This window comes from Melospiza melodia, chromosome 1, assembly GCF_035770615.1.
Source record: "Melospiza melodia melodia isolate bMelMel2 chromosome 1, bMelMel2.pri, whole genome shotgun sequence".
NCBI lineage: Eukaryota > Metazoa > Chordata > Aves > Passeriformes > Passerellidae > Melospiza > Melospiza melodia.
In genome coordinates this window covers 142,029,795-142,056,950 of record NC_086194.1, presented here as the reverse complement: position 1 = coordinate 142,056,950, position 27,156 = coordinate 142,029,795, and the positions used below count along the sequence as shown (strand labels likewise).

The following is a 27,156-nucleotide window of genomic DNA, read 5'->3' as shown; positions in this document are numbered from 1 at the left end:
GAGGAAACAGTCTCAAGTTGCACCAGGGGATGTTCAGCCAGGATATTAGGAGAGATTTCTTCACTGAAAGGGCTGTCAAGCACTGGCATGGCTCCCTGGGGAAGTGGTTGAGTCACTATGCCAGAAGGCATCCAAAAGATACATAAATGTGGTACTTAAGGACATGGTTTAGTGGTGGAATTGGCAGTGCTGGCTTAATGGTTGGAGTTAATGATCTTAGAGGTCCTTTCCAACCTAAATGGTCCTACAATTCCAATCTAAGTGTAGCAGCAAACAAAGCAAAAGCAAGTAGAATATTGAGTATCTTCAGTAAGTCTGGTCTTCTTTTTCCTAATATTAAAGTATTATCCTATTATTTTCAAGTTGCACATTGGAAGTATGAAGTATTTTTTCTGAAACTACATCCCAGACAGAATGATCACCTATCTTCTGGTAGAATTCTGGATTCTTTAATATTAATCTTTAATCATCTGTGTGTCAGAAAGCCACCTGCTAGCTTTTCACTACCAGAACATGAGCAGAATAATATTTATCTTCCATAGATAGAAATTTAGCCACTGGCATGGAGATATCTTACTCTTGCTGCTTAATTCTGAATTGGCCAAATCTCAAATTTAGAAATGAAAACTTTTTGCAGTCAGAAGGAAAAGATGAGGATTTTGATATTGCTTATGGAGTACATATATATAATTTTGGGGCCTTTCCTTTACCTTCTCCAGCAAATTCTATTTCCTGTTCTCCCCATATTTGTCATTGGAAGATCAAGCCAAACTCATCTTTCAATGCAACAAGCACCAAAAGAAGTGAGCGAATGCATCAAAGGTTACTTTTAACTAAGTGTAAAACATCATTTCAATGAGTAGTACAACCAGGTGATCACAGTTGCTTGCTCAAAATAACTTGAACCTCACATGTTCCATATAATTTTATGAAAATTTTATTTATATATTATTGCTACCCATGGAATGATACTGGCTTAACAAGACATTATCGCCCTTTTAAAATTACAGTTGTGCCAACCCAAAAAACCTGCCTCAAAAATATTGGGATGGGACAATTTGCTTTTTAATTACTAAGCAAGTACACCAAGGGCAGTCAGAAAAGCAACATTCAAAACCCTTGTTAATTATCATGTGTGGTGTCATCCTAAAAAAGGAAATTGAAATAATAGTATTGGAAGACATTTAGACTTTTAAATACAGTTTTTCAGCTACAACTTAGGAAACAGCTTGAAAGTTAGCTATCATTTTTTTATTTGCAGGATCAGGATGACTAGTAGCAAGTATCAGATTTTCTTATTACAAAGGGCACTGTTAATACAAAAGGATTAATTCTAATTTTGGGTTTTTTTCAATTCAGTAATTTTTATGTCTCAAAATATTAAGGCCCTTCGTTCTTTGAAAACAAGTATCTGTCAGTTTATGTGCCTTCAGCTAAAAAATTTAAATCCAACTTCTACACACTCAAGGGAGAAGAACCAGTCCAAGACCAGATTCCCCTTTTCAAGTTGAGTAAAAGGTGGCTTTCGTCATCTGAAAATCAAGATGTGTGTTCTTCAAAGGCACGATTGCTTCCCCACCTTACATAAATGCTGACAGAATGCATTTTAACCACTAGCTGCTACAATTTTCTTTGTTGATTCAAATACAGTACCTCTTGTCAGTGGGATGCTCACAGAGCCAATCTTATGTCACAGTGCTTTCCCATGCCCAAGAAGAGAAGCTTCTTGCCCTCCACCTTTGGGGACAGGGTTGCTTGGAGTGGGACTTTAGTTTACCAGAGAGTACCTTTGAGTAGCTAGAACTTACTGCTCTATATATACACACCCATTCTCCCCATGTTCTTCTCTCCTCTGGCAGGGAGTTGTAGCAGGAATTCACAAGAATACCTGTTTGCTTTCCAGAGACTCCTGGCTACCGATGGTCTCACAAAGGGAAAGCAAAGCCACGATCACTCCCTTTATACCATCACCAGCAGCAACAAAAAGCCTGGTATTTTCAGATTAAGTACAATTAATATTTAAAGCTTAACATCTTAACTACATACTTGATAGGAAATTAGTGTCTTCTGACACAGAGGTGGTGGGACTGCCACACAGCTCAGGCATTTTACAGTTCTCTGGAGAGCTAAAACCAACAATCAAACCAAGAATAAACAAGCAAATGACAGGGCTAAGCATCTCCTTTTTTTTACTGTATTTTATGTGTCATTAACTCTAAAGAAATCCTCACATTGTTTGCAATATTTTTTAAAAAGTGTCTCTCTTTATACATTCCAAAATGCATACAGAAAACTCCAGCTACTCAATACTTAAGCAAGTGTAATAAAGTGTAATAGATTTTTACATTCTTTCACATATATAGTACTGCATTATGGACAATAACACTGACATTATCTTCAAATTATTTCCTTTCATCAGCTTCCTTTACCGCCTCTAAATCCTCAAATTTAAAAACTGAGGATTTGTCATAGCCCATGAGATGGTTATAATCCTGAGGATTTGGGAAAAGCGTAGGATTAACAAGCATTGACTTCGTTTTAGCATAAAATGTTGTAAACATCTTGGAGATGTCTGGAATCTTTACGTCCTTCTGATGGAAAACAGTTGCTTTTTCTGCCAAGATGGCATTGTAGGTAATGGCTGTATAGGTGTCCACTTCATCTTTATAATAGAGCCGGATCACGTAACCTTTTGTAAGGAGATGCAAAGTAACCGGAGTTACAAACGTAAAAATCCCAATCAACCCATAAAAGGCACCTTGGACAAGCAAACTTTCCACTCCAATACCACTTTTGAGCATGATGTAGGGCATCATGAACAGGTTGAATATGCTGGTGGAGTAAGAGAAAAACTTCACACCTATATAAAAGAAATCAAAGAAAATAAAGCTTAACACTTATGAGCAAAATTTTCCCTACAATTACCTGTATTTTCCTACCACATAACAATGCCATTACTTGAACCAATGAAGTTACTGAAAACCTCTTTCCCTATTTTTTTAAGCTTATGGAGAAATCATTGAAAGCCCAATCTGCCTCGTTGCCACTGTTCTGATTTGTTTGCACCTTCATGCTGGGTTTATCAAAGCTGGCTCTATTTCTGTGATGCAGTCAGCTCTTAGCTGTTATGCACACATGAAATTCTTTTCTGCCTTCACAGGCAGAAGAACTGATTTCTAATAAGACTTGACTCCAGAAGAACTGATTTCTCATGATACTTGACTTCTTTCATGGACACATCTAATGGTGCTCATTGAAGAGATGGCAGACAGGGAATTTCTCCCCTCATCAACAACTAATCTTGACATTCAGCGTATTACAAAGAAGCCAGCTTGGCTTATACTGCCATGAATAAACCCTGGGTTACTAAATATTAGCAAGTACTTCCCACCCATTTTCCATGTGGCTTGAAAGACAGTAGCCAGTGCTGTGGACTACCCACAGTCCTTAAATCACCCTGAAAACCAGGAGCCCAAGATGCTGTGACAAATAAGTATGTCAGGACACATTTCAAAGATGTGTATCAGAAAACATACAATGGCTTTCCCTTTCACTAGGTCTTTGCAACATTCACTGGCCAAAGAAAGATTTGCAAAGTCTCACTAGAGATGGAGCTCTTCATCATAATACCTGCCTGCCTGGGAAAGTGTTTCAGGAACACTTCCAAGCACACAGAATGTAAGCAACAGTTATAACTCATCTTTGTTGCTTACTGGGCTGGATAAGCCACCCCAAGGGCCTCAAGAGAAGCCAAAGAAGGCTAAGGGGTTACAGAGACAAACAGAGCTCCCTGCACACCCAAGCAGAGAAGCAGAAACCAAGCACCACCACCACCCTGTTTTGTACATATGATCCAGATTCTGGCAAACTTGGAAAGGAGAACACTCACTTTTAATGTTTCATTTTAAAGTTACTAAATACTGTTAAAACTACAACAACGAAAAAGGCAATATAAACCACTTTGAGTCACATACCCAACACTGTCTTTGCCAAATTTCCTTTATAAACTAATCTTCCATGTTCTGGGTGATCGTGAGGGGAGGATGTGCTGAGGCTGCGAACAGCCACTCCTTGAAAAGATGCAACCTGAAAGATGAAACCAGTACAGGGCTAAGAACATCAGTATTACACCTTACATGTACTTATCCATGCATACACACACATACATGTACATGTATGCACTCAGACAAAGTTTCTCCTTGCCCTGAACCTACCCCCAGCATTTCAAACCAAGGATTAAAGTTAGGTTACACTCCAAAGCATGCCAGAAACTCCAACTAATATGCTGCCTGACTGCTTTAATAACTTACCATGTAAGCATCCCAAATTAGCATGAAATATTTGCAACTCCATTACTGATAATTGAGCCAGCAATTGATTTACACACAGCTTTGCAGAGAGACATTCATGGCATCTGCACTCATGACATCTCTGTCTGATCATAAAATAATAGAATGGCCTGGATTGAACTGGGCCTTAAAGATCATCCAGGTCCAACAGCCCTGTTGTGGGTAGGGACACCTTCCACGACACCAGTTTGCTCCAAGCTCCATCCAGGCTGGCCTTAAGCACCTTGAGAGTTGGGGCATCCACAGCTTCTCTAGGCAACCTACTCCAGTGCCTCACCACCCTCACAGAAAAGGATTTTTTTTTAATATCTTAGATTAGCTAAATAGCTTCCTTTAGATTAGCTAAACTTACTCTCAGTTTTAATCCATTCCCCATTGTCCTGGCACTTCATGCCCTTGTAAAAAGACCCTTTTCCCTACAGGACTTTCCTGTAGGCTGCCTTCAGGTACTGGAAGGCCACAATTAGGTCATCCCGAAGCCGTCTCTTCCCCAGGCTGAACAAGCTCAATTACCCCAATCATTCACCGTAGGAGAGGTGCTACCTGCCCCCAGTCATTTTGGTGCCCTCCTCTGGACTCGCCCCCGCAGGTCGATGGGGGCCCCAGAGCTGGAAAAAGCACTGCAGGGGCGGTTTCACCTGAGCGTACGCCCCGAGGAGCGCCTCGCTTTCCTCCTCAACATCCCCTAAGGGCAAAACCGCCAAGCCCAGGGCCGCCGCCCCTTCCCCGGGGGCGGGAACGCTCCCCCCGCTCCCACACAGTCCCCACACAGAACCTGTTGGGGCCTCGCAGCGGCAGCGGCCCGGTGGCGGCAGGCGGGGTGCGCGGCGCCCCGCAGCCATGCGGAGGCGATGGGGCGGCAGGCGGCGGCGGGGGCGGCCCGGAGCAGCAGCAGCGGGAGCATGGCGGGGCCGCAGCCGCACCGGGGACACGGCGGGCGGTGCCACACCGACAGCCCCCGGTGCGCCGCCGCCGCGCCGCGCTTTGGTTCCGGCAGGAGGAGGCTCCGGCCGGCTCCGGCTCCGCGGCGCCCCCGTCAGCATCTCCCGCCCAGCCGCGCAATGCCAGAATCGGCTGGGCCGGAAAACACCTCTGAGGACATCGAGTCCAACCATGTCAATTAGACCATGGCATTAACTGCCACATCAAATCATCCCTTAAACACCCCCGAGATGGTGACTCCACCACGTCTCTGGGCAGTCCATTCCAAGTCTAACATTCTTTCTGTGAAGAAATTCCTCCTGGTACCCAACCTGAACCTCCCCTGACACAGCCTGAGGCCATTGCTTTGTGTCCTCTCGCCAGCTGGCCGGGGTGACCCCACCTAAGAATCTCCTTTCAGAGAGTTGGAGAGAGCCATAGGGTTTTCACTGAGCCTTCTCTTCTCCAGGCTAAATTAATCTCCCAGCTCCCTCAGGTGCTCCTCACAAGGCTCATGCGCCAGAGCCTTTACCCAGCTTCGTTACCCTCCTCTGGACAGCGTCAAGTACCTCGATGCTGCGCATTAATTGAGAGGCCCAGAACTGAACACAGGACTCGAGGTGCGGCCTCATCAGCGCTGAGCACATCACTGCCCTGTTCCTGCTGGCCACACCATTCTGCACACAAGCCAAGACGCCACTGGCCTTCCTGGCCAGCCGGGCAGGCGTTCGCTCATGTTCGGCCGCTGTCGGCCGACACCCCCAAACCCTGACATGGCGGGCCTGCAGATGCCCCCGGGAACTACGCGCCCCAGCATGCACCGCTCGGCGCGCACAGCATGCCGGGAGCACGGGCGCCGCACGGGCTGGGCGCGGGGGAGCGGAAGCGGCCCGTGACCCGGGCGGAAGCGCTCGGAGGCAGCTGGGCCGACACCGCGGCCCTGCGAGCGGGGCGGAGGGAGCGGCGCCCACGGGTGAGGGGCGGCCGCGGGAGCGAGACCCCGCCGGGGCCGCCGGGGACACCGCGGGGGCGGGGCGCCCCGTCGGGCGGGGGGCGGGCGGCCCCGGCAGCGGCCCCGCGGCGGGTCAGCGGGCCTCGCCCCGCGCCCGGCGGGGGGGGCAGAACGGGGCCCGGGCGGAGCGGCCGGAGCGGCGCCGGGGCCGCCGGGGTGCGCGGGGCGCGGTGCCGGGCCGGGGTTCTCCCACCGAGGCGGTGGCGAAAGGCGCGTTCCTCCCCCAGAACGCTCTCTTTGGAACCCCGGCGCCGCCGGAAAAGGGGCTCTGGGGCAGGGCTGGGGTTGAGCATCGCTCCCGAACTCCTGCCGTAAGTGACGGTCGCCCCTTCCCTACGCCAGGCCGTAGGGAGAGGGGAAAAGTTCAGGCCGAAAGAATTTCGGATGCGCCCCCAGGGGTTGTTTTGCCAAGGTGAGACGCGCTGGTTAAAGTGATTCGGCTGTCTGGTCGGCGAATGTAAGCAAAGAAAAGGGTGATACCCCTACTTGTATAGACAGAAACGAGCTTTTGAGTGCCCTGTGTTCCTCAGAGGGAGGTGCTGCTTTAGTACAAGGTAACCTGAGCATTGGTAAGTTATTGAGGGCTTCACATTTGTGTGTGAAAAGGTGGTGGTGCTGCTGGCAGTTCGCTTTGACAGTCAATTTGGTCTTTCACCACTTAACTTTTATTAAATATTTCTAAATGCGTTTGGTAAGTTAAGCTTTGCGTTCTGAGGAGACCTAGATAGTCACAGGCCGTTTGTTTACTTGGCTTCGATGGTTTTTGGAAGCAAACCAGAAAAACATAGATAAACGGGCACGTCAGAGGTCTTTAGGGTAAGAACCACTTGGTGCACTTATTTCTGAGTAATCCCCTACGTGCTCCCAATTTTCTCCTTTTGCTCTAATAAGGGCCAAAATAATTGTTGTGAGAGGGATCATGTTCAGTTAACTGAAGAGTTACTTTGAAGGGCAGTAAGTGTTCATTAGTTTTCCTGTAGTACATTGGCCACATCTTTGCGCAGGTGGCACGCACCTTATGCCTTGAGATCAGCCTTTTAATGAGCTTAAGTTATATCAGTAAAATGTTTACATCAGGAAAGGTTTTGCTAACACTTTCACTTGGAACGTTGGGATATTTTTTAGACACTTCTAGCACTACAGCATTTATTTTTTCCCGTGTTGTGTCAGAGGAAAGCCATTTGAGATCTTTTTCTTTTCCCTATGCCAGAGTGGGTAATGAACAGATTTAGATAGTTTCACATAGTCTTAATGTGAAGAATTTTAATGTTGTTAATTGTTCTAATATTGTTATTGAGAGACAAATGAGTATCACACTCAAGGATCCTCAGCCTCCGGTGTTGTGCTGTGCTTTTACAATTCTCATGTATGTTACAATAAATCCTCAAGTTATGCCATGAAAGAGTGGGGTTTGTCAGATTATTTTAAGGAACTTCAATGTATTTTGACAAGTCTCTCAGCACCTAGAAAGGCTCAGGATTTAGTTGGCTTTGTTGTGGGGTAGTTTGCATAACAGCAGTTTTTGGTGAATGCCTGTAACAAAAGGGCAGAAATCCATGCCCTGTAGAATTTTCCCTCTTTTGCCCCAATGGCAAGAGCTGTACAGTACAGCTTGGAAGTTTCTTTGGAAGAAAATAGTGACACTCCCCTGCCCATGTTTTTGAGGGTTTTTTTGCTTGAAGCTTTCTGGGGAATTACTGAAAAGGAAAGTTTCTTTAAACAGGAAAATAAATCTTAAGATCTTTTGTTGTCTGTACATGCAATCCCTACCCCATCTCCTGTTTATCTCAGCTAGCATTCAGGTGCAGTATGCCTTCCTCTCACATTCCTGTGTGCCCCAGGAAATTTGAATTTTAGAGCCTGAGAGTATTGGAGTAGTGAATCAGCTGATTTGGAAATCCTGCTCTCCCAGTTTCTCCTGATGTTTTTTCTAAATATGTTTCAATCCCTTAATTATTATTACCTGAATTATTTTTTCATGTGTGCTGAGCAGTGAATGCTAAACTGAAGAGCAGTGTTTTTAAACAAGTTATTATACAGGATAGAGTAGAATTTAAGATTGAACAGTAGGAGGCTGCAGTTGTAACATGCAGCAGCCTTTGGTAATTGATAAACTCTTACTGATATATAAATGACAGAAAAAAAAATTGTCACATTTGGCTTTTAAACAAACATAGGGGTTGGTGAAGGCCAATTTGCCATGTTTTCCAGAAATGGACAGTGTAGGATACAAGTGTCAGCAGCTGAAGTGTACAAAAGTCGTGTGTCTGTCGTGCACCTAATGAGTTGGAAGCTATTTGAATTTCCTTAAACCAGAAGCTGAGTTTTTAAAGGATTTTCCTGTGGGATCAAAGAATCTGAATGCTTGAAATGTTTGCATAGATTCAATGTTCTTGTGCAAATGAGAACAGAGCAGTGAAGGTTGGAAGCTGTGCAGTGTTCCAGTGTGTTCAGCCTATGTCCTTCACGTCTGTCCCACTCAATGGCATACAAGGCATACAAAGAAATGATATTCTGGAAATTCTGGCAAGCTTGGGAGACCAGCATGCAGCTTTGGGAGTGAGCTGGGATGGTTGTGAACATCCCACTTTCAGTTTTGTTCTTGCATTTGGTGGTCAAGAGAAGCAGGAAGAAGATTAGACTAAACAGACTAAAGTTCCCATTTCTTCTTAGAGGTGTAAGAAGATGTTGAGGTAGGGAAACAAGAACACTTGCCTTGTGTGGATTAATTGCTGTGGTTTAGAAGTTTGTGATATTTCACCTTGTAGGTGTAAATATTCTGGCAGCTTGTGGCAATTTGCAGTTCTCAAATATCCAGACAATTCTATGTTTTCTGTAGCAGGAAGTAATTTTTAGACTGGTTGGAAAATTTCTGTGCCAAATACACTGGGTTTAGTTATGTTGTATGCTCCTTCTGATTAAAAAGTGGCATATCCCTTTTATGTAAACTTTCTCTTAATAAATGCAGGTTTTTGCCTTTTTTTTTTTTTAAGGAGGCAAAGCAGGAGAACAGTAATATTAATATATGTGGTTTTTTGACATTTAAGTCAGGGAGCTGAACTGCATTGTGGTAATGCCACATAAGCTTCTTGAAGGGCAAATGGAATTGCGAACATACTTCAACATAAATTAGTGGTTCTATGCAAGAGTCTGAAGTAGACAAGTCAATATATGTAAAAAGTGCACATTAACAAAACTTGTGTTGTTCTTCTCCTGACTGCTGCATTGGTGTAGCCTTGTTGAAGTCAAACAGGGCAACTATTAAATGTGGAAAAGTAATGAAAATGTAGGTAGTTACCAAGCATGTTCAGAAATCTGTCTCTTTATTCCCATTGTCTTGTCATTTATGCTGCTTTCATTATACAGAAGGAAAATGTAGTGATATGTTTTGTAATAAACAGTACACTGGAAATACACTGAGAGAAAATAATTTCTGGGAAGACAACATACCAGGTTGCTTGACTTTCCTTGACCTATTATTTAAAACTTAAGGCCATGCCATTGTCAATTTTAAAAAAGGTACAGAAGATTTCCTTCCATGTTCTTTTTGTATTCCCTGTATGCAGAAGTGAGAATTTGTGGGAGGTATTTCTATATTCTTTTGGTTTATTTTATGTGTGTACTTTTTTCTGCCTTTGAAAGTATTCTGGTCCTCATACAATATCGTGACAGACTGAGCACTTCTTGATCCAGAAGAGGAAACATGACTGGGTTTTTTAGGTTTTTCAGAGTTCCTGAGTTTCTTGTTTTTATTTTCTCCTCATTTGTTGCATTGGCTCTCTGATTTTTCTGGGCTCTCTGCTGTTGGCTATTTTATCAGGAATAAATCTATACTGCTAATGGTGTTTATGATTTCTTTTTTAATGACAGACACATCATTGCATCAAAATGGAAATTGAGTGAAACTCAGTGTGTCCCTTGCTAACATATCAGATGCATCATATATTGGAAATATTATGTCTTTTTCTTGAGAGCAGGTTGGCTTTTCTTCATCCTTTACTTTTGGCAGTCAAATGTTTGGAGTTTTCCGTATCCAGAACCAAACTTGGATTCTGGAATAGCGCTGTAAATTGTACTCTTATTTTTGCTTATTTTCATTAGTTGAACTTAAACTGAGATATTATGTTGGCATCATTTTTCTGCCGATGTTTATCCTTTTAATGAATTTTTATATTTATCTTCATCCCAGTTTTGCTAAGCTGAATAAGGAGGATTAATTTTTCTTTTATAAACAGGCTTTTTAGTCATATCAGTAGGTTCCCTCTGTAATTCTTCTAATTCAAACTTCTTTTTCTTGAAAAAAGGAATTCAGAATTACATGTGGTATTCCAGACAAGCTGTTGCTCATCTGCAACATTGCTCATACTCCCTATCTTTATTGAAAAGGAATCCTCAACGTGCATTTGCCTCTTTGTGCCTCACCCTTTTATTTTTCTTTTGCTCCCACAGACCTCCATCAGTTTATAGTTTACCGCAGAAAGACTATAGTCCCAAATAACATGCCCTGACTACATGAAAGAAGACTGTATTGTCCCTTCATGCAGGAGTCTTGATTTCTTATGACTGAATTTCATGTGGCTTCTTCAGAACTGGTCACTTGTCTGTGTTACATTTTGTCCCACTTTTGTGGCAATGCTTTCCATTCTGTCTCATCCAAATCTGCCTATTCTTTTCTGGCAGCATTGTTTAAAAAAAAAAAAAAACCCAACATATTTCTTTGGAGGAACTAGTAGTTCTTTCCTATGTTTGCAACACCATACTGTACTCTTGTAGTCTTGTAGAAAGATTATTTCTCATTTTAAGATTACCTCTCATCACATTTAACCCCAGATGATATATGAAGCCCAGATTGCATCTTGAGTTTCCTTTTTCCCAAAGAAAATGACTGATTAATTTTTTAGGAACTAGATTAGTTCAGCATGCCCTAAAACTATGAAGGCTTACTGCATTTTTATCCTGCTTTACTGTTTAGCACCATTGAACTCAGACCACTGAGCCTGATGACTTTTTTCTTCTTTGTTAATTACTGTGGTTTTTCCTCTCTAATCATATGATAGCACACTTGATTTATTAAAATGCTCTTTGTGTATTTTTGCAACATCTGCTTTTTTTGTGTATACTTTTTCAGTTCTCCGTTTTCAATCTTTCAATGTATTAGTTTCCTGAACTTAGGCTTTTACCTTGCAAGGTGCTAATATGTCTGCATTCCCATTAACTAGCCTTTACTCCTGTGTTTAGTGGCATTATTTGTATTGTAAACCAAGGCATATTTTATCAGCACCAACACTTCCAAAGAGTGGTTTCACTTCCCTGTTGTTTTTCTTTTTTTTTTCCAAGTATTATTATTTATAAATCATGGATGGTTTCACTACTCTTTTGTAATGTAGGAAATTGTTTTGTGGCTAGAAAAAGAGGTAGTACAAGTGATCATCTTTTGCAAAGTAGAATGTGAGGCATTTCTTCAGTTCCTGAGCAACAGATACTCTCCAATAAGATGACTGATTTCCATTTACAAAAAACTGTTGAAATAGGGTGCAAGATCCCATCAGTTTTGGGCCCTAACTGTCCCAGCACCCAAATATAAGTTCCTTAGATGAGTTCCTAGAATTAGGGAAAGTGATGAAGGCATTTAACACACCATGTTAGGGAATTTCTATTATAGCATACCCAAATTAACTCTCAAAGAACATTCTTAAGTGTGCCTTATATTCAGGAACTTTTCCCCTGCCAAGAGTACAGGTTAAAATGTTGCTCATATCAGTGGTAAAGAAAATATTTTTTAGAGATATTTCTGTAAAGTCAGGATGATTTTCAAAGAAAGCAGCAGTGTAAGTGGAGGATTATTTTTGCTCATTTCTCTTCAGACAACTAAAAACTATTGTTTAGGTGTGTGTAGTTTCATTAGGTGAGCATAACAAAGTGCCTTCTTATGAAAGCCTGAGGAGACATTTGCACTGCTTCATATTTGTAAAAAGACAGAATAAACCAGCATCAAAGTGACATTTTGAAAAAAGACAGATGGAATAAACCAGCATCAAAGTGCTGGGCAGAAGTGAAGTGTTCAACAATAGCAAAGAGGTGTCTGTAGTACTTCTTCCAAATTGTGCAGCTTCCTCAGCTTGCTTACATTTTTTTAATAAATGTTTACCAGAAACATAGGAAGGAGCAAATGTGGGATGTGGTCTCTATTCTGATCTCTTTACTGCCCTCAACCCTGCATATCAGCTGGGAGACCATCTGGAATCACTTGTGCTATTTTCCTAGATGTGTGGACACACAGCAGTGTCATTGATTTGTACTGGGCTAATGTTTGCAGAGTGGCTGTTGTTATGAAAGGAATTTTAGGACAGCAGGTGGGTGGGTAGAATTTCTCTTCCCAAGTTTTCTTTTACACAGAAGAGATGCAGCTTGGGATAAAGAAATAGAAGTTGTATGTGAACATACCAGATTTGTTTTGCAAATAAGTCCTTCCATTTCTCTAACTCTTTGATTTCCTTTCCATAGAGAAAAACACATGCAGCAAGCTGGATATCAGTATACCAGCTATGGGAGCTCCTGGTTAACTGTACCCACAATATATGTCTGAAGTAGATTATCTAGGTGATATTGGTGGTGATATTGGGAACTGTCAATCTTCTGTGAAGGACAGGTTGAAGGCCAGGTATTTAGTGCATACTGATTAGACTGATCCCTGAGCCTTCTCTCCTCTGGCCTAAACAACCCCAGTTCTCTGAGCCTGTCCTTGTATAACAAGTGCTTCAATCCCTCAGTCATCTTTGTGACCCTTTGCAGGACTCACTTCAGTCTGTCATACTGACCCCAGCACTCCAGATGTGTCCCAGCAGTGCCAAGTGGAGGGGCAGGATCACCTGCCTCAGCCTGCTGGGAATGCTCTTAAATAAAGTCCAGGATGCTGTGGGCCATCTTTGCTGCAAGGGCACGCTGCTGGCTCATGTCCAGCTTGTCCACCAGCACCCTCAGGGCCATTTGTGCAAAGCTGCTTTCCAGCAGGTTGGCCTCCACACAGTACTGGAGGTGCTAAGGTGCAGGGTTTGCATTTCCCATGGGTGAACTTCTTAGGTTTCCTGTTGTCAAAACATACTGCTCATCAACACTGCGTGTTGTCTGTCATCATGTTCTCTTTGGAAGAGTGTTTATGGTAACATAAAGACTAGTAAGTAAAGGGGAATTTAAAAATTGTGCTGCTGACTCAAAATATTGCCCCTTGTGTTTTTTCAGACGCTCCTATTGCAAAATCTGCAGTTGAAAAGAAACATTTTTTTATAAGAAGAGAATGGGTAAGTTCACAACTTCAGGAGTGTTTCTTGGTTTTGTATTATTTGAAGCATTTTCTCACGTCAGTAGAGAAGGTGGATTCTAAGGCTTTAAATGTTGATCTTGTCACTTCTTGTAGCCTCAAACTTCCTATAGATGCTTTAAACAACTTCCCATTGATATTTTGTAGGAGAATTTCCTCAAATGACTGTTTACTGGAAGATTTGTTCAGAGTGCATCTGTTCTAACAAAAAATTTCACTTGCCTAACATGCATAGTCCTGAAAATGTACATACTAAAATAGGAAAGCCTCTAGCCTTTTATAGCACTAAATGTTTATATAGTGGCCAAGAAAATTTCACTGTGTACTTATTTTAAAATAATTCTTTGTTTGTTTGTTAACTAAAGTCAGCCTGTTGAATTCTGGCTCAGAGATCATAATACAGACTGATTTCTGATAAATTACATTATGTGTGACATGACTACATCTCTGAAACTGTTTCTGCCTCAACAAATGACTGGTTAATGAAACAGGATTGGATGGATTCTGGTTTTGTCTCTGACTGTATTATAGCATGTTTGGCGCTGGTAGAACTTTATTAAAATTGGTAATAGCTACATAATAGAATTTTAACTTGAAGTTCACGAAGCAACTTGACTGGGGGAATGTTTTGTTTGCTACACAGGCAACAGTAATTCAGCTTTTAAAAGTAGCACTGTCAGGATACAATAAAAGAAGGCCCAAAATGGGAAGGGGGATAAAGGCTTCAGAAGAAACAAAGTAGAGAGCAGATATTCAGTAAAACAGAAGGGAAACAGGAAGCGCAGTCCAACTGCTGTGAGGAGAATTTTTCAAATCTCCCTAGGTTTAGTGCTTTGACACTTTCCATGCTTTCTGCCAAAGGCCACAGCACAGGCATGCACTGATGCTGTATGGTTCTGGGTCTGGTTGGGCAGTCAGGGAGAATGAGTCTTACTTCATGTCATTTCTTCAGTGCAGGAATATTGACTGCTTTGTTCTTATCAGTGCTTCAGAAGGCATTTTTTCCTTGCTGTCTGTATTTTTCAGTATCAGATACATGTTTGGTTAATTTTTAGCAAGTATTAGTATGATAAACATGACTGTAAATTTAATGGAAGGAAGCAGTAGCACGTTCAATTGACTTGAGAATGTCTAAAGGAAAATTTCATTCCTGTGTAGATTTTAAAAATCATGTCAGAATTTGATGATGGAAGGATGTTAATAAAAAAAAATTCAGGTTTTGCAAAATTACTTTAAAACAGATTCCTGGTTACTTCAGAAAAATAATCTTCAAACATGTAAAGTGCTTCTTTCTCATTTCTGGTTGTATTGTGCTCTTCAGTCTGCAACCATAGTCATAGAAAAAACTGCAACTTGCATTTTTAGTAATGTGAATCAGTATATTGTGTTCTGAAATCATTGTCTTTTTTTCCATTACAGATGGAGAAGAGAAGACGTACGGTGGGTGTGAGGGCCCAGATGCGATGTATGTGAAGTTAATATCCTCTGATGGCCATGAGTTCATTGTAAAAAGAGAGCATGCATTAACATCAGGAACAATAAAAGCTATGTTGAGTGGACCAGGTAGGTACAGAAGACTTAGTACCTTTACTTTCTTTGTTTTCACTTTTGGACAGTTTGAATTTTTATCATGCTGTAAGTGAAAGTTAGAAAAAATGCTAACTTTTCCACATCCTGTCTAGTTTCCAGCAGAACAGTCCATTTCTGTTGGGGTATTGTGGTACCAGACTTAAAATTGACTCTGCTATTTGGACAGTTAGGGGTCTTACTCTGTCCTGCATTGCTACTAGTTTCCCATGGTATGACAACTTGAGAGTATTATATGAAACATGGAGCTGCCAAGTTCAGAATGAATGAAAGCTGGTAGTTCTTTATTTCCACATCCTTGGCAGAACTTCTGATATTCCATATGGAGTTAATTTTCTTCATAGCAGGTCACATGTTCTGTGCTTTATATTTGTGACTAAAACAGAGCCAACAACACTCCTGCTTTAGCTGTTACTGAAAGATACACACTGTTCAAGCCTTCTCTGTTTCTCACTCTTTCCCCACTCAATAACCAGACAGGAGGGTGTGCAAGAGGCTGGGAGGAAACACAACCAACATGACCTGAGCAAACTACTGAAGGAGATATTATTCCATATGTCCTGCTCCAAAGTACAAAAGGGAGAGGTGTAAAAAAGGGAAGTTCTCAAGCCATCTTTTGCTTGAGAGCTGTCTGGTCATCAGTCTGCCCATGGGAGATGGTGATAACCATTGCATCACTTGTTTTGTTTCCTTTCCCTTCTCTCAGCCTACAAGTTTTCTTGCTTTTACTCTTCCTTTCCTCTTCCCTTGTCCACCCACAGCAGGGGTAAATGAGCAGGAGGCTGTGTGGTGCTTTGCTGCCTGCTGGGGTTAAGGCCACATGTTAACAGCATCCTATGACAAGGAGTTCCTGAGCTTAACGATGAAAGTTAGCTTGAGGTGAGGGGAGATAAACTTACAGGAGGGAAGGACGTCATATGGTGCTGAATATACGAGACTATATCTGGTTTAAGAAATGTCTGAACTAATTTTTGAAGACCAAAAGGGTGGAGGAGAGAACAGGGAGAAATTAACACAAGTGCTTTCTCTCTTCTATACTTTCATCCTGTGTGTTTTCCTTTGGCCACTTCGGTGGTGGGGCAGTAGGCTACATGGAGCTTGGAGCTGAATATGGTCTTTCTTATGTTCTCATTTAGATTCTGGTGAGACTGGAGAGATCTATTGGTTTAAAATATTTTTTAATTACTTAGTAATACTTGGGCAAACTGAGCAATTAAAATTCTCAGTGTCATTTTAATAGTTGCATTTGAAAATATGTAATAAGTGTTTTGTGTCCATGTCTGCCTCCCAGACATCTAAAAGGAAGAATAGTTACAAGACTTGCTCTGAATTCATTCAGTGTGGAGGAATAAAAGACAAAGTCACTGCTTAGAGGGCTAGAAACTGATTCTATAGGTCTCAGCAGTCCAGAATATTTTATATAAGTACTAACAAGACAAATGGGTCACAAGGAAAAGTACTGTTGCTGTCTAGTTCAGTAGGTTATAGTTTCACTGATGTATAAGTCTTTTGTTTCAGTGCTGTAGCTTGGCCAGTATGCTAACATTTCTTCTTTTGCTTCCAATTGTTCCTGTACTAAAATTCAAACCATGTGCTTCAGTGCATGCAGATATTTCTACACAAATCTGTGTAGACATTAGTAAATAGCTCTGCTTTGTAGCTAGAAGGAGATGCCCACAGAAATAGTGGGAACTAAATGTTGCTAGTCTCCCATAAACATGGAGTTAATGTTAGTATTTTTTCATTGCCTTTCAGTTTAATGAGTTGAAAGTCCAAGGATGTGAGAGGAAGAGAGACAAAAATAATAGAAATCCTGTGGGATTTCTATTATAGGATCCTAACTTTTTTATCATCCAGGTTTCATGGTTATAGGCACTATAGAAATCAAATTTCAAATGTACTTGTGTTTTGAGATTTGAATTCTGAATAAATTCTTTTGTATCTAATAGGGATAAACTTGCACTGCATGTAAACTTCCCTCCAGTGCAACTAGAATTTCCCTGTCCCTGCTGTTCTATCTGTTTTCACTGTTTATCAAGGTAATGCGTCTTTGAGGTCTCAACTCTCTTGTCAAATCTGCCTGAAACTGAGGAATTCAAAGCTACTGGCTCATAGAAGGGACTGCTGATATACACATATGTGTGTGCAGATATGAAACATCTAGAAACCTTTTTTTTTTTTTTCCCTTTGATAAGACAGCCAGAAATTGGGATTGATGCCTCTTAGAGCTTAGCACACAGCTAAACTCTATCAGCTGTATTGGAGTAAATCTAAATTTCTGGTGTAGTTGTTCAGAATAATGTTGATAGGCTGCAGCCTAAATAAACATTTCATAATGCTGGGTGTCTTAATATTCCCGAGGGCTCTGAATGTGGCACATCCTGCTTTACAATGGAGAATCTAATACCTGGGAAGATGAGACTTAGGCAGGTCTATTTAGAATGCATTGTATTAATATGGTAAGTTGTTTTTTTGCAGTGAATTGAGATTTTGACTTCTGGTTTGGTGTTCTTGTGTGTTGTTTTTTTCTTTCTACAGGTCAGTTTGCAGAAAATGAAACAAATGAGGTGAATTTTAGAGAGATCCCATCCCATGTCCTATCCAAAGTATGCATGTATTTCACCTACAAGGTCCGCTATACTAACAGCTCTACGGAGATTCCTGAATTCCCAATTGCACCTGAAATTGCACTGGAACTTCTGATGGCTGCAAACTTCTTAGATTGTTAAATAAAATAAATTATAATAAAAAATGTAAAACTTTTTTCAGTATTTAATACATGTAGTTCAGTTAGTAACTTTTTTCAGATAGCATGTTGCGTGTGTGCTGTTGAGAACTGTAAAGTTCACTGCAGAGGCAATTGCCTTCAGTTCTTTTGCATATAGCAATCATTCAGTTGGAGTTTGTTTTGCTGCTTACACAAATAAGGACCTTTTCACAAACTGAGACAAATAAACAAATATGCCAATTAGTAGATGGCTATGCCTTATCCTTTAGGTGTGGTAGAACTTTCTTTTAATACAATGGCTGTAGCAAATACTGGAGTTTAGCCTAATACTCTCTAAAAGATAATTATAGTTACATTTGAGTAGCTGTTAAAGGTTTCTAGCTTTCTCTTATTTTTAAAGTTTCTAAACATCTGAACTTAATCTCCTTTGTAAGATAGCTGTCCTGTAGCATAGTTACACTAACTAGATTAGAAGTGCCCTCTTTATATACTATCAGTGATATTCCATTTAGGTTTAAAGTGGAGTATGTAGGAGAATGCTTAAAGCTTTTAATTTAAGTCATAGTTTAGACATGTGCAAAGGTGTACTTGATAACATTTTGCTTCTATAACCTCAATTTACCCCATTAGTAATTTCAAATATTCCAGTTATTTGTCTGTACAGTAAGACTGTGATCCTACTGACAGTGACTTTTAAGGGGCAAAATAACTCTTAAAATCTGTGTATATTATCTTCTATATAACATATGTGCTTTTTCTTAATATACTGTCACTTGACCTGATAAGGATTTTATATGGCTTCAGTTATGGTTTATTTCCATTGTTCTGATTGTTTATGTAAAGTCTGTATTTAATCTCTAGAGTAGTAGAGTCATTTAGTAGTCATTTAAATTTTGTGACATAACAACTGAAAAAATAGAAGTTGTCCTACCTTTTACCTCTTCCTCAGCCTCTCCCTTGTAACCCATAGCAAAAGACCCTGAAATGTGGAGGTCTTTTATATTTGAAGGAAAGGACATTAAGCAGATGTTTTAGGAGCTGTTTTATAAATTTCATAGGTATTTCCAGTGTTTTTAAAAATGTTTTAGGAGAAAAAGATTGGCAAGCCACTGACACAATACTAGAGTGGAATATGTTATCTCTTGGTAGATCCTGCTGACAGTGGCCTGTAGTATCAGTTCTTTGTTCAAAACAAGTTTCCATAAAGAAAACAAACAAGACAAAAACTTGCTTTTTGTTCAGCTGCAGCCTGAAGAACCCTTCTGCTAAAATCATCTGTAAATGAGAATACAACTAATGCATCATGAGAAATGATGCAAGAACAATGTAATTAGCATTTCCATCAGCTGCCACTGCTTCAGCTTTGTTTTGATCAAGAAGTGATGGTGGTCTATCATGGAAAAATCCCATCAACTGATGGTGGAACCTCTTTCTAGTTGTTTTAACTCACAGTTAATTTAGAGGGCTGAAACTCTCCTCTAAACCTGTTTGTCAACATAAATGCAACTTGGAAGAGATTTTCCTGGGTGAAAACTAGTAGCTTAGATAGACTATGCAGTCTGCCCATGGAGGAAGTCAGTTCTGACAAGTGAAATTTTATTCTGGGCTTAAACAATGCTGACGTTTGTCAGTGTGTTGGTAGATTAGCTGACATTTATTCACGTCACATACTTTGGCACAATTTAATGTGTTTAATGTGGGGATGTTTGTGACTAGATTGGCTTTGCACTGTAAAGCTGAAGTGCATTGTAGGGTGATTGTCTGAAATTCCATGTGTAAGCACTCTGGTCAGTGCTGTTAGTAACTCATTTTCAAGAGCACTAGAATGATAAACCAGAGATACCCTGTTATGCTGCTTTTGTTAGAGCCGCTAGGAATACCCTAAAAGGTCAAGGAATACCAACATGGATATTTTAGTCACAACTACATATCAGTCTGAGTGAGTCTTAAGTTCACTAGCCATTTTTAACAGTCTTGAGGCTAATGACTTGAGGCTAAAAATTAGTTAGTTTTAAACTAAGGCAAAAAGGATGCCATTTTTTAAAACAGTGGGCTTTTTCTTTTTTTTTTTTTCTCTTCCCCTTTTTAAGAATTCTAGAACAATTTCCTTGATTTTGTTAAAATACATTTGCATTTGAAGATTCTGTACTTTAGCAGTAAGGTAAAAAAGCTGGTTTAGCTCTGAATAATAATTTTGTTGGTTTTCTTTAAGCTTAATGTATTATACAGTAGCTTTGAACACTCAGGAATTGCAGTAGTGTCCTAGAGTGCACTATTTGCAAAACCACCGGCTGTTAAAATGAACCAGATTTCTAAGGGGGAGGGGGGCAGGGAGAATTAGTGCAATTTCCATGGTAGTTAAATGGGTATGCTATTATCAGACAATTGGAAACTTACCACGCTTAACCCCTGAGTTCTAAATAAATTTCAAAGTTGAAAATTTTTAAACCTGTGTTTCTGTTGATTTATGACATCTTAGAGGAAGTGTTCATATGCAGAATCATCATTTTCCTGGCTCTACTGTATGGTGAGCAAAATGCTAATGTAATTAGTATTTGGATAATCGATTGTGAAGCTCCATGTAAAAAATAAAAGGTGATGAGTTTTTTCATAGTTCTGAAGAGTTTCACAGAGTTGAAGTGTTAAGATATCTTTGTGCTGCTCTGAATTAGAAGCATCCAGAACTCTCAGCACCAAGTACTAAAAAGGCATGGTATTCCTGAACAGGCTTGAAGAGGATACTTTCAAGGATACTTCAAGGATATCCTGCTGGGGATATTTTGAAATCTTCAACTGTCCTGGGTTTCCACATTGTGGTACTTCTTTTGCTTTGAAAGATAGCCCTGTATTTGAGGTTCAGATTTTAAGCTGAGCTGCTGATTTAGTCAGAAAAACTCCCAGATTCTTTGTAAACAATGAGAAGAGTCATGCTGGGTTTGTCATCATTTGAGTGTGTATAAGCTGCTGAAGAAGTCTCTGATGGGTCTCCAACATGAAATAGTCTGTGCATCTAGAATGATCAGAACTCCCTCCCACAAGGTATGAAATTCCTTTTTGGTTTTGAACTCAAAGCAAGGAGGCTTCACATCAGGTTTCTCTGTGCCATTATATTCAACAGATGTTGAACGGTATCCAAAAGGCATTTCTCAATTAATGGTAGGAAGTTTGGAAAATTAGTTGCTTCTGTCTGTGTTTTATTACTGTCTATTTTATTTCACAGGCCTAAATTGCAGTAGTGACTGGTTTTTTATCCCTTTCTTCTTTTTACTTTGCCCATTGAAAGGGTGCTCCTGAAACTTCCCTAAATCTGTTGGTTTGTGTGATGAAGTGGACAAGGAATGTCGTGGGGCAGGAAAGTTAACTTCTCAGTCCATGTTTTGTATTCCTAGTTTATTTTGCCAGGTCTCAAATATTGCAATGTAATTTAAGGGAGTAGTAGTTGCTGCAGAGTAAACAAAAGCACAAGGAGAAGTAGCACTGTTCCTACCTAAAAACTAAGGGTGGAAGCTGTGGTATAAACTTAATTTCAACACCTGAGTAAGACAAGAAGAGCAGGAATAAGAGAAAAATAGCAAGAACTTAATAAAGACTTAAGTGGATTTGGAAAATAAACTATAATGCTTGTTTTTAAAGACAGACTAAAGCTTTAGGAAAAAAAGAGGCTTTAGGGATTTTTTTCCCATAGAAACAAGTTCAACTTTTGAAGGCTTTTGACAAATAATGGACTGCATTGGAGTTGAATTTCTTTTTAAATGTAGCTTATTAGATGGCAATTTTATGGGAAGATAACCAATGCTGTGAACTGCAGGTGCGGCTCAGCGTTTGGATGAGCTAGGAAAGAGGACAAAGTAGATTCTGTGATTATTATTAGTCACCTGTGAAGCTTGAGTGTCATCACTAAGGCAGCACAGAGAAAAGAGGGAGTTTTTATCGAGTTTTAACAAGTGTTATGTGTCATAAAATAAAGCTTTGCATATGCTGCATCTGGAATGTAGGTTGTGCAATTTCTCCTCTATGGGAGAAAGGTCACTGAGATTTTAAAAAAACCCCCTACAAAACAACAACCAAAAAATCTGTCTCTCTGTCATTACCATGTTACTGTTTTATGTTTACAGAATACAGAATTTTCTTCTCACGCTAAATGGGAGGAGATCAGAGTTGCGAGATCATGATTGTTCTTTGACAAATGGAGTACTTCAACATTTTATCCTTTTGAACTTTCGTCATCAGTTTTCAAGATGTGAGTCATGTAATGTTTTGTTGTCTCACATATTGAGGGTAGAATTGGAAAATTAAATTAGAATTGCCCCTTAAATATGTACTGCCTTTTAGATCAGAGAAAGTAACCACATGAGAGCTTCTAAATAAATTAAAATTTACAGTTTAGTGATAAAGTTGCTAGTTTTCAGGATAGTTTTGTGGGATTAGTTTGTGAATACATGAATGGATTAATGCAATTCTGTATTTATTTGTAGTTAATTTCTTCAACCAGAAGTTACTTTGAAGTTAAAAAAACAAATAATTTTAATTCCTTTGATTCATGTTGAAAACTGCCTTTTCAGGTGAGAATTCATAGCTAAGGCTTTTCTTCCCATGGAAAAAAATACTACTGTTATCCTATTTACACTAATAAAAATGTATCTACCAAATCACCACTACACAAAACTATAAATAATACATAATCTGTATTTTATGTTGGTTTGAATTCTTATTACTCTGTCTAGCAAAACAATGGGATGCCTGTTATGCAGATTAAAAAGCTGTCAATTTTAGCTGGTATCACCAAGCTTAAAAAATATCTAGAATTTGAATGCATTTGGCACAAAGGATTTATTTTCTCTTTCTATACAGGGAAAAGCTTCCCACATTACCATACTAAACTGACATATAATTTTTTTCAGAAGTGACACTCCATTTGAGTCAGAATTATTTGTATTTTGCTACAAATGAAACATGAAAATGATATATCAATATTTAACATTTAAGCTGCTTTCACAGTTGTCACAGATATTTGACTTGTAATAAACAACTGTGACTTAAGGAGAGAACATCTGAAAATACTCAGCTGAAATAGTCAACTGCTCACCCATTCTGTTTTTATATCATGGCTCTGGTTCATGGTAATTGTATCCCATATAAAGTCTTGTCTTTCCCGAGGGACATTAAATAAACTGACAGGCTGGACCAGTGTCACCTTGGTGTACAGGCCTGAGAAATTAAATTCTTCAAGCTCTGTAAGTAGTGTGCAGGGTCCAGTAAGGACAGTATGCAGTCTGATGTACACAGTTTCTTCTCAGCCCTTGGGAGCTGTGGTGGTTTATCACACATCTGTATCTGTAGAGGTTACCCAAGATGCCTCTTCAGTAGTTTTATCTTGCTTCTAGGCTGGCAAAACCAAACAGCTCCTTCATTTTGAAAATTCTTTATCTTCTTTGTTGGTTATGAAGTCAGAGTCACTTCTGTGCATTCCTAATAATAACACCGTGAACGAGATATTCATGTAACTCTTGGAGTCACCTGAGAAGCCTCCAGATCACAGGTTTTGGAGACAAAATAAAATTACTAAATTATAATTAGGTTCAAATCTTGGGAGTATTATCACTGAGCAGCTCCCGAACACTTGGATTTGACAGACACAGTAATCAACCTGCTTACATGGGCTATGGATGCTTTTGATGTGGAAGAACTTTTAATAATTACACAACATTACACTTTTAAATGCATTCATCTACTTAATTGAGTATATGTCCCACTCAGTCCTTATTAAATTTTTACAGCTTTGTGTCTTTATAAGTTTTTATCTTTACATTTAAAGATAAAAAGAGCATTTAAAAGAGTTAGAAGACTCCTGCTGCCTAAAAACATGGCTTGACAATTACTACAAGTTGGTAATTACAGCACATGGTGCCAAACGATAGGGCAAGAGGCAATGGGCAGAAACTGATGCACAGAAGTTCCACCTGAATATGAGGAAGAACTTCTTTACTATGCAGGTGACTGAGCACTGGAACAGGCTGCCTGGAGAGGTTGTGGAGCCTCCCTCACTGGGGAGGATATTCAAGAACCTCCTGGATGTAACCCTGAGCATTGTGCTCTGGGATGCCCCTGCTTCAGCAGGGAGGTTGGACCAGGTGACCCACTGTGGTCCCTTCCAACCTGACTCATTCTGTGATTCTGCATATTACTAAAGCAGACAATTCCACCCCTTTCCCTAGCCCCATGTCCTCCTTCTTGCACTGCAGTAATTACAACTGTAATTATAACTGTATCTCCACATAATATGAAATATTAGAAATATCAGAAAAATTATTTTCTGATCTGATGGAAATTACATTTGGAGTTTAGTCTTCCTGTGGATAAGATGAAAGCCCCAGATCACCCAGTGGCTTCAAAATGGTCAAATCCTAAACAAGAGAAGAAATGGAGGCATATATCATCTTAGAATAACATTACCCTCTCCTTGTAGCAGATTAGGAATAAGGTGAGACTTTTCTTTTCTTCAGCGTCTTTTCATCCCTTTGAAAGCCCTGGGATGGAAATTACATTTTGCCTGTTACTATTAAGAACTAAGATGAAAATTAAATACACTGTTGATGAAAAACCTACATAATCCCTAAGGAATAAATCAACAATAAAATCTCAACAACTCAAAGTTATCTTGTAATTTTAACTTAGTTTTAATAGGCTATTTTCATTTTTAGCTATGTGTGCAATTTATTACTTTTATATTCTTGATATAATACTGCATTTCTTTGATTCTGCATCTTTAGTTGATGGTTTCTGCAGATGCACCAAGCTTGTTTATAAGATGATCTTCATTCCACAGAGCTTTTAAACTCAGTGTCCTCCCTAAATTGGCAGGTAGGAGCGGAAGAAGCAGTTGGCACAATTCCTCTGAGGGGCAGGGAGTCCTCCTTGCTCAGGAGATGCAGTCTCCTGACACTGCGGATTACAGGTGTGATGCCACTCCAGTAATGAGGGGAGTTACATGAATGTACAATTGACTTCTGTGCAAGGAGACAAGATGAAAAGCTAAAAAGTACAGCGGACACAGGCAAAAGAAATTGAGCTCTCGTGTCATTTTAGCACCAGGAATCATAAAGGAGCACGTAGTAACAGTTCAGTGTGCAGAAAAATTATACAGAAAAAAAAAGGGTGAGAATAGACGAAAAGATGCTTGATGACATTTGAAAACATTATGGACAAGATGGGAATGGAATGTAAAATTATAGGGATCCTTATCAAGAATTATATTTTACCTTTGTGAAACTGTCTTGGTATATCAATTATCTAATAAATGCAGTTTGAACATTACTTGCATTTTTCCTGTAAGTATAAGGTTTTGCAAACTCTGAAGAAAAGTGGATTTTAAGGTCAACTTCAAGAATATTTACCAAAAAAAAATTTAGTAGGAGGTACAATTTCATTATTTGCTCCATATGTTTTCTATATGCGAGTCATAATCATGTAGTTGATCAGATCAGTGTAAGACAGCCTCTGAAATAATGAAGATAACAGATTAAATTAAATCTTACCTCATAAGCTTTGAATATTTGGGACCCAGGTCTCTGATCCTTGAAATCTCTGGCAGAACTTAGGTTGACTGGTGAAAGATCAGGCTGCATTAGTGAAATACTAAAGCAGTCATTTTAAGGAACCAGTTATTATGTCATCCATCTTTATACCTGCAACAGATTAGGAAGGGTTAACTGCAGAAGTGTTTTCTTACACGTTTTGCATAGTAAAGGTCAAAACTGAAATGAAAACCAAATTACAATAACTTACTCCGAGTGAAATTTAACCTCTCTGGGAATTAGGGCCTTTCCTTAGTGGGATTACTGAATAACTTAAGAAGGTACTGATGTTCATATATTCTTTCTGGGAGTCTGATAATAGTGTTTATTTTCTTACTGTGCTTATGGGACTGATTCCCTAATCCCTATAGCGTTATGCACTGTACAAAAACATCTCTGCAAGCCAGGTTACCAAGAAATGAGGAAAGGAAAAAAAAACAACCAATAAAACACAGGGATAATTCTCCAGATTCCCCTATTCCCATGAGGACAAGGAGCTAAAAAATGTTTCACGAATATATTAGGCATTGCATGACACTTTAAAAAACAAGATGAGACAACAGTCATAAAAGACACCTTTGGTAGTCCTGCAAGAATAAACTCAAAGTGTATTCAGGGATGGGGGATTCTGCCCACGAGTTTCAGCTGTAGTGTAATGCTTTAATTACTTACATACCCAGTTAAGATTGAGTAGGTAGTAATTAACTCATGCTCTATTTATATGTAGGGCAAACTATCCCTTCCTTTTCATGCCTACTATCCTCAGGAGTAGGATTTGCAGCATGGATGATGTTATCTCTGTAAACAATACTTCAGTTAAAAAACATAGTAGGTAACTTGTTTTTAATATTGAAAAGTTCTGTGTGATAGATAAAAAAGACTTATTGAGCATAAGCTATGATTTTTTTGCAAAAGTGACTTTTCATCCAGAGATAATTTTCCTTTATTACAGAGTAGAAGTCATATTTGTACTGAATACAATTTGCCTAAAACCACAAAGCTGATCTTTCCATGGAAAACCAGCTTGCAGTCTGTGAAGTGTTCTGGCATTCACAAGCTTATGCTGCTTTATATCTTCTGACCTTCAACGGGGTTTTCTGGAAGAGGCTTAAGAAACTGAGTATAATGGTTTGAAATCAGTTGTATCTTGCTGTGATTACATCAACACAGATAGTCAATATGTCCATGTTTATAACTGAACACATGTCCATTGCTTAAACTTGATGTTCTTGCTGTCTTTGTGGCATATGGCATTAAGAGATGCATTTTAGGATAAACATATGTTTGGATCATGCAAAACAACAACAACTAGTAACACAGAAATGTTCCACTTAGTGCTGTAACAGCCTAAGTTCATTCTGAAGAACTGCAGCAAAGAGAAATCTTTACCAGCTCTATGCATCTGCTCAATGCAACAAATCCTCTGCAACCTAAATGGTCTTGCAAAAATCATATAGTAATAAATACTGACTTCCAGGGGAAACATGGTTGAGCAATGTCAGGTTGCATGGCATCAGGAGCCCATAGTCTGTGAATGAGAATTGAATTTAGAAGATAAATGTATAGGATGCAACTTACATGACAATACTTTTCCCATCCTTACTTTTGGCATGCTAATTTCCTTTCCTACACAAAAATCAACTAATATTGATTCTGTCTTCAGCAAA

General features: G+C 39.6%; 3 protein-coding genes across 4 annotated transcripts in view; 2 read left to right on the top strand and 1 right to left on the bottom strand.

The window, feature by feature from the left end:
• Positions 1–921: 921 nt before the first annotated feature.
• On the bottom strand, positions 922–5,451 carry TMEM70 (transmembrane protein 70). The gene is given in 3 exon segments (XM_063170437.1): positions 922–2,860; positions 3,975–4,086; positions 5,125–5,451. Coding segments are annotated over 3 exon segments (897 nt in total). The 3' UTR covers positions 922–2,402.
• A 706-nt stretch (positions 5,452–6,157) lies between these two features.
• On the top strand, positions 6,158–20,363 carry ELOC (elongin C). Of its 2 annotated transcripts, none has more exons than XM_063170414.1 (4): positions 6,158–6,243; positions 13,522–13,580; positions 15,020–15,163; positions 17,726–20,363. In XM_063170414.1, exons 2-4 carry the CDS (start codon positions 13,577–13,579, stop codon positions 17,914–17,916), a joined length of 339 nt encoding a protein of 112 aa, XP_063026484.1. In that variant the 5' UTR covers positions 6,158–6,243; positions 13,522–13,576; the 3' UTR covers positions 17,917–20,363. The 2 variants fall into 2 exon arrangements, with proteins under 2 accessions (XP_063026484.1, XP_063026493.1); XM_063170423.1 differs by lacking the exon at positions 6,158–6,243 and adding an exon at positions 6,559–6,694.
• Positions 20,364–20,488: 125 nt separating this feature from the next.
• The window catches only part of UBE2W (ubiquitin conjugating enzyme E2 W), a 40,884-nt gene continuing 34,216 nt past the window's right edge, over positions 20,489–27,156 (top strand). Inside the window, exons 1-2 of the mRNA XM_063170400.1 lie at positions 20,489–20,954; positions 22,031–22,155. The gene's annotated coding sequence lies outside the window, so the exon portion shown is untranslated. The remainder of the gene's footprint in view (positions 20,955–22,030; positions 22,156–27,156) is intronic.

What these genes read in the sequence shown, in the direction of transcription:
- ELOC (XM_063170414.1), top strand. An exon ending in AGCTATGTTGAGTGGACCAG is followed by an intron (nt 15,164 to 17,725) that starts GTAGGTACAGAA and finishes TTCTTTCTACAG; the next exon opens with GTCAGTTTGCAGAAAATGAA.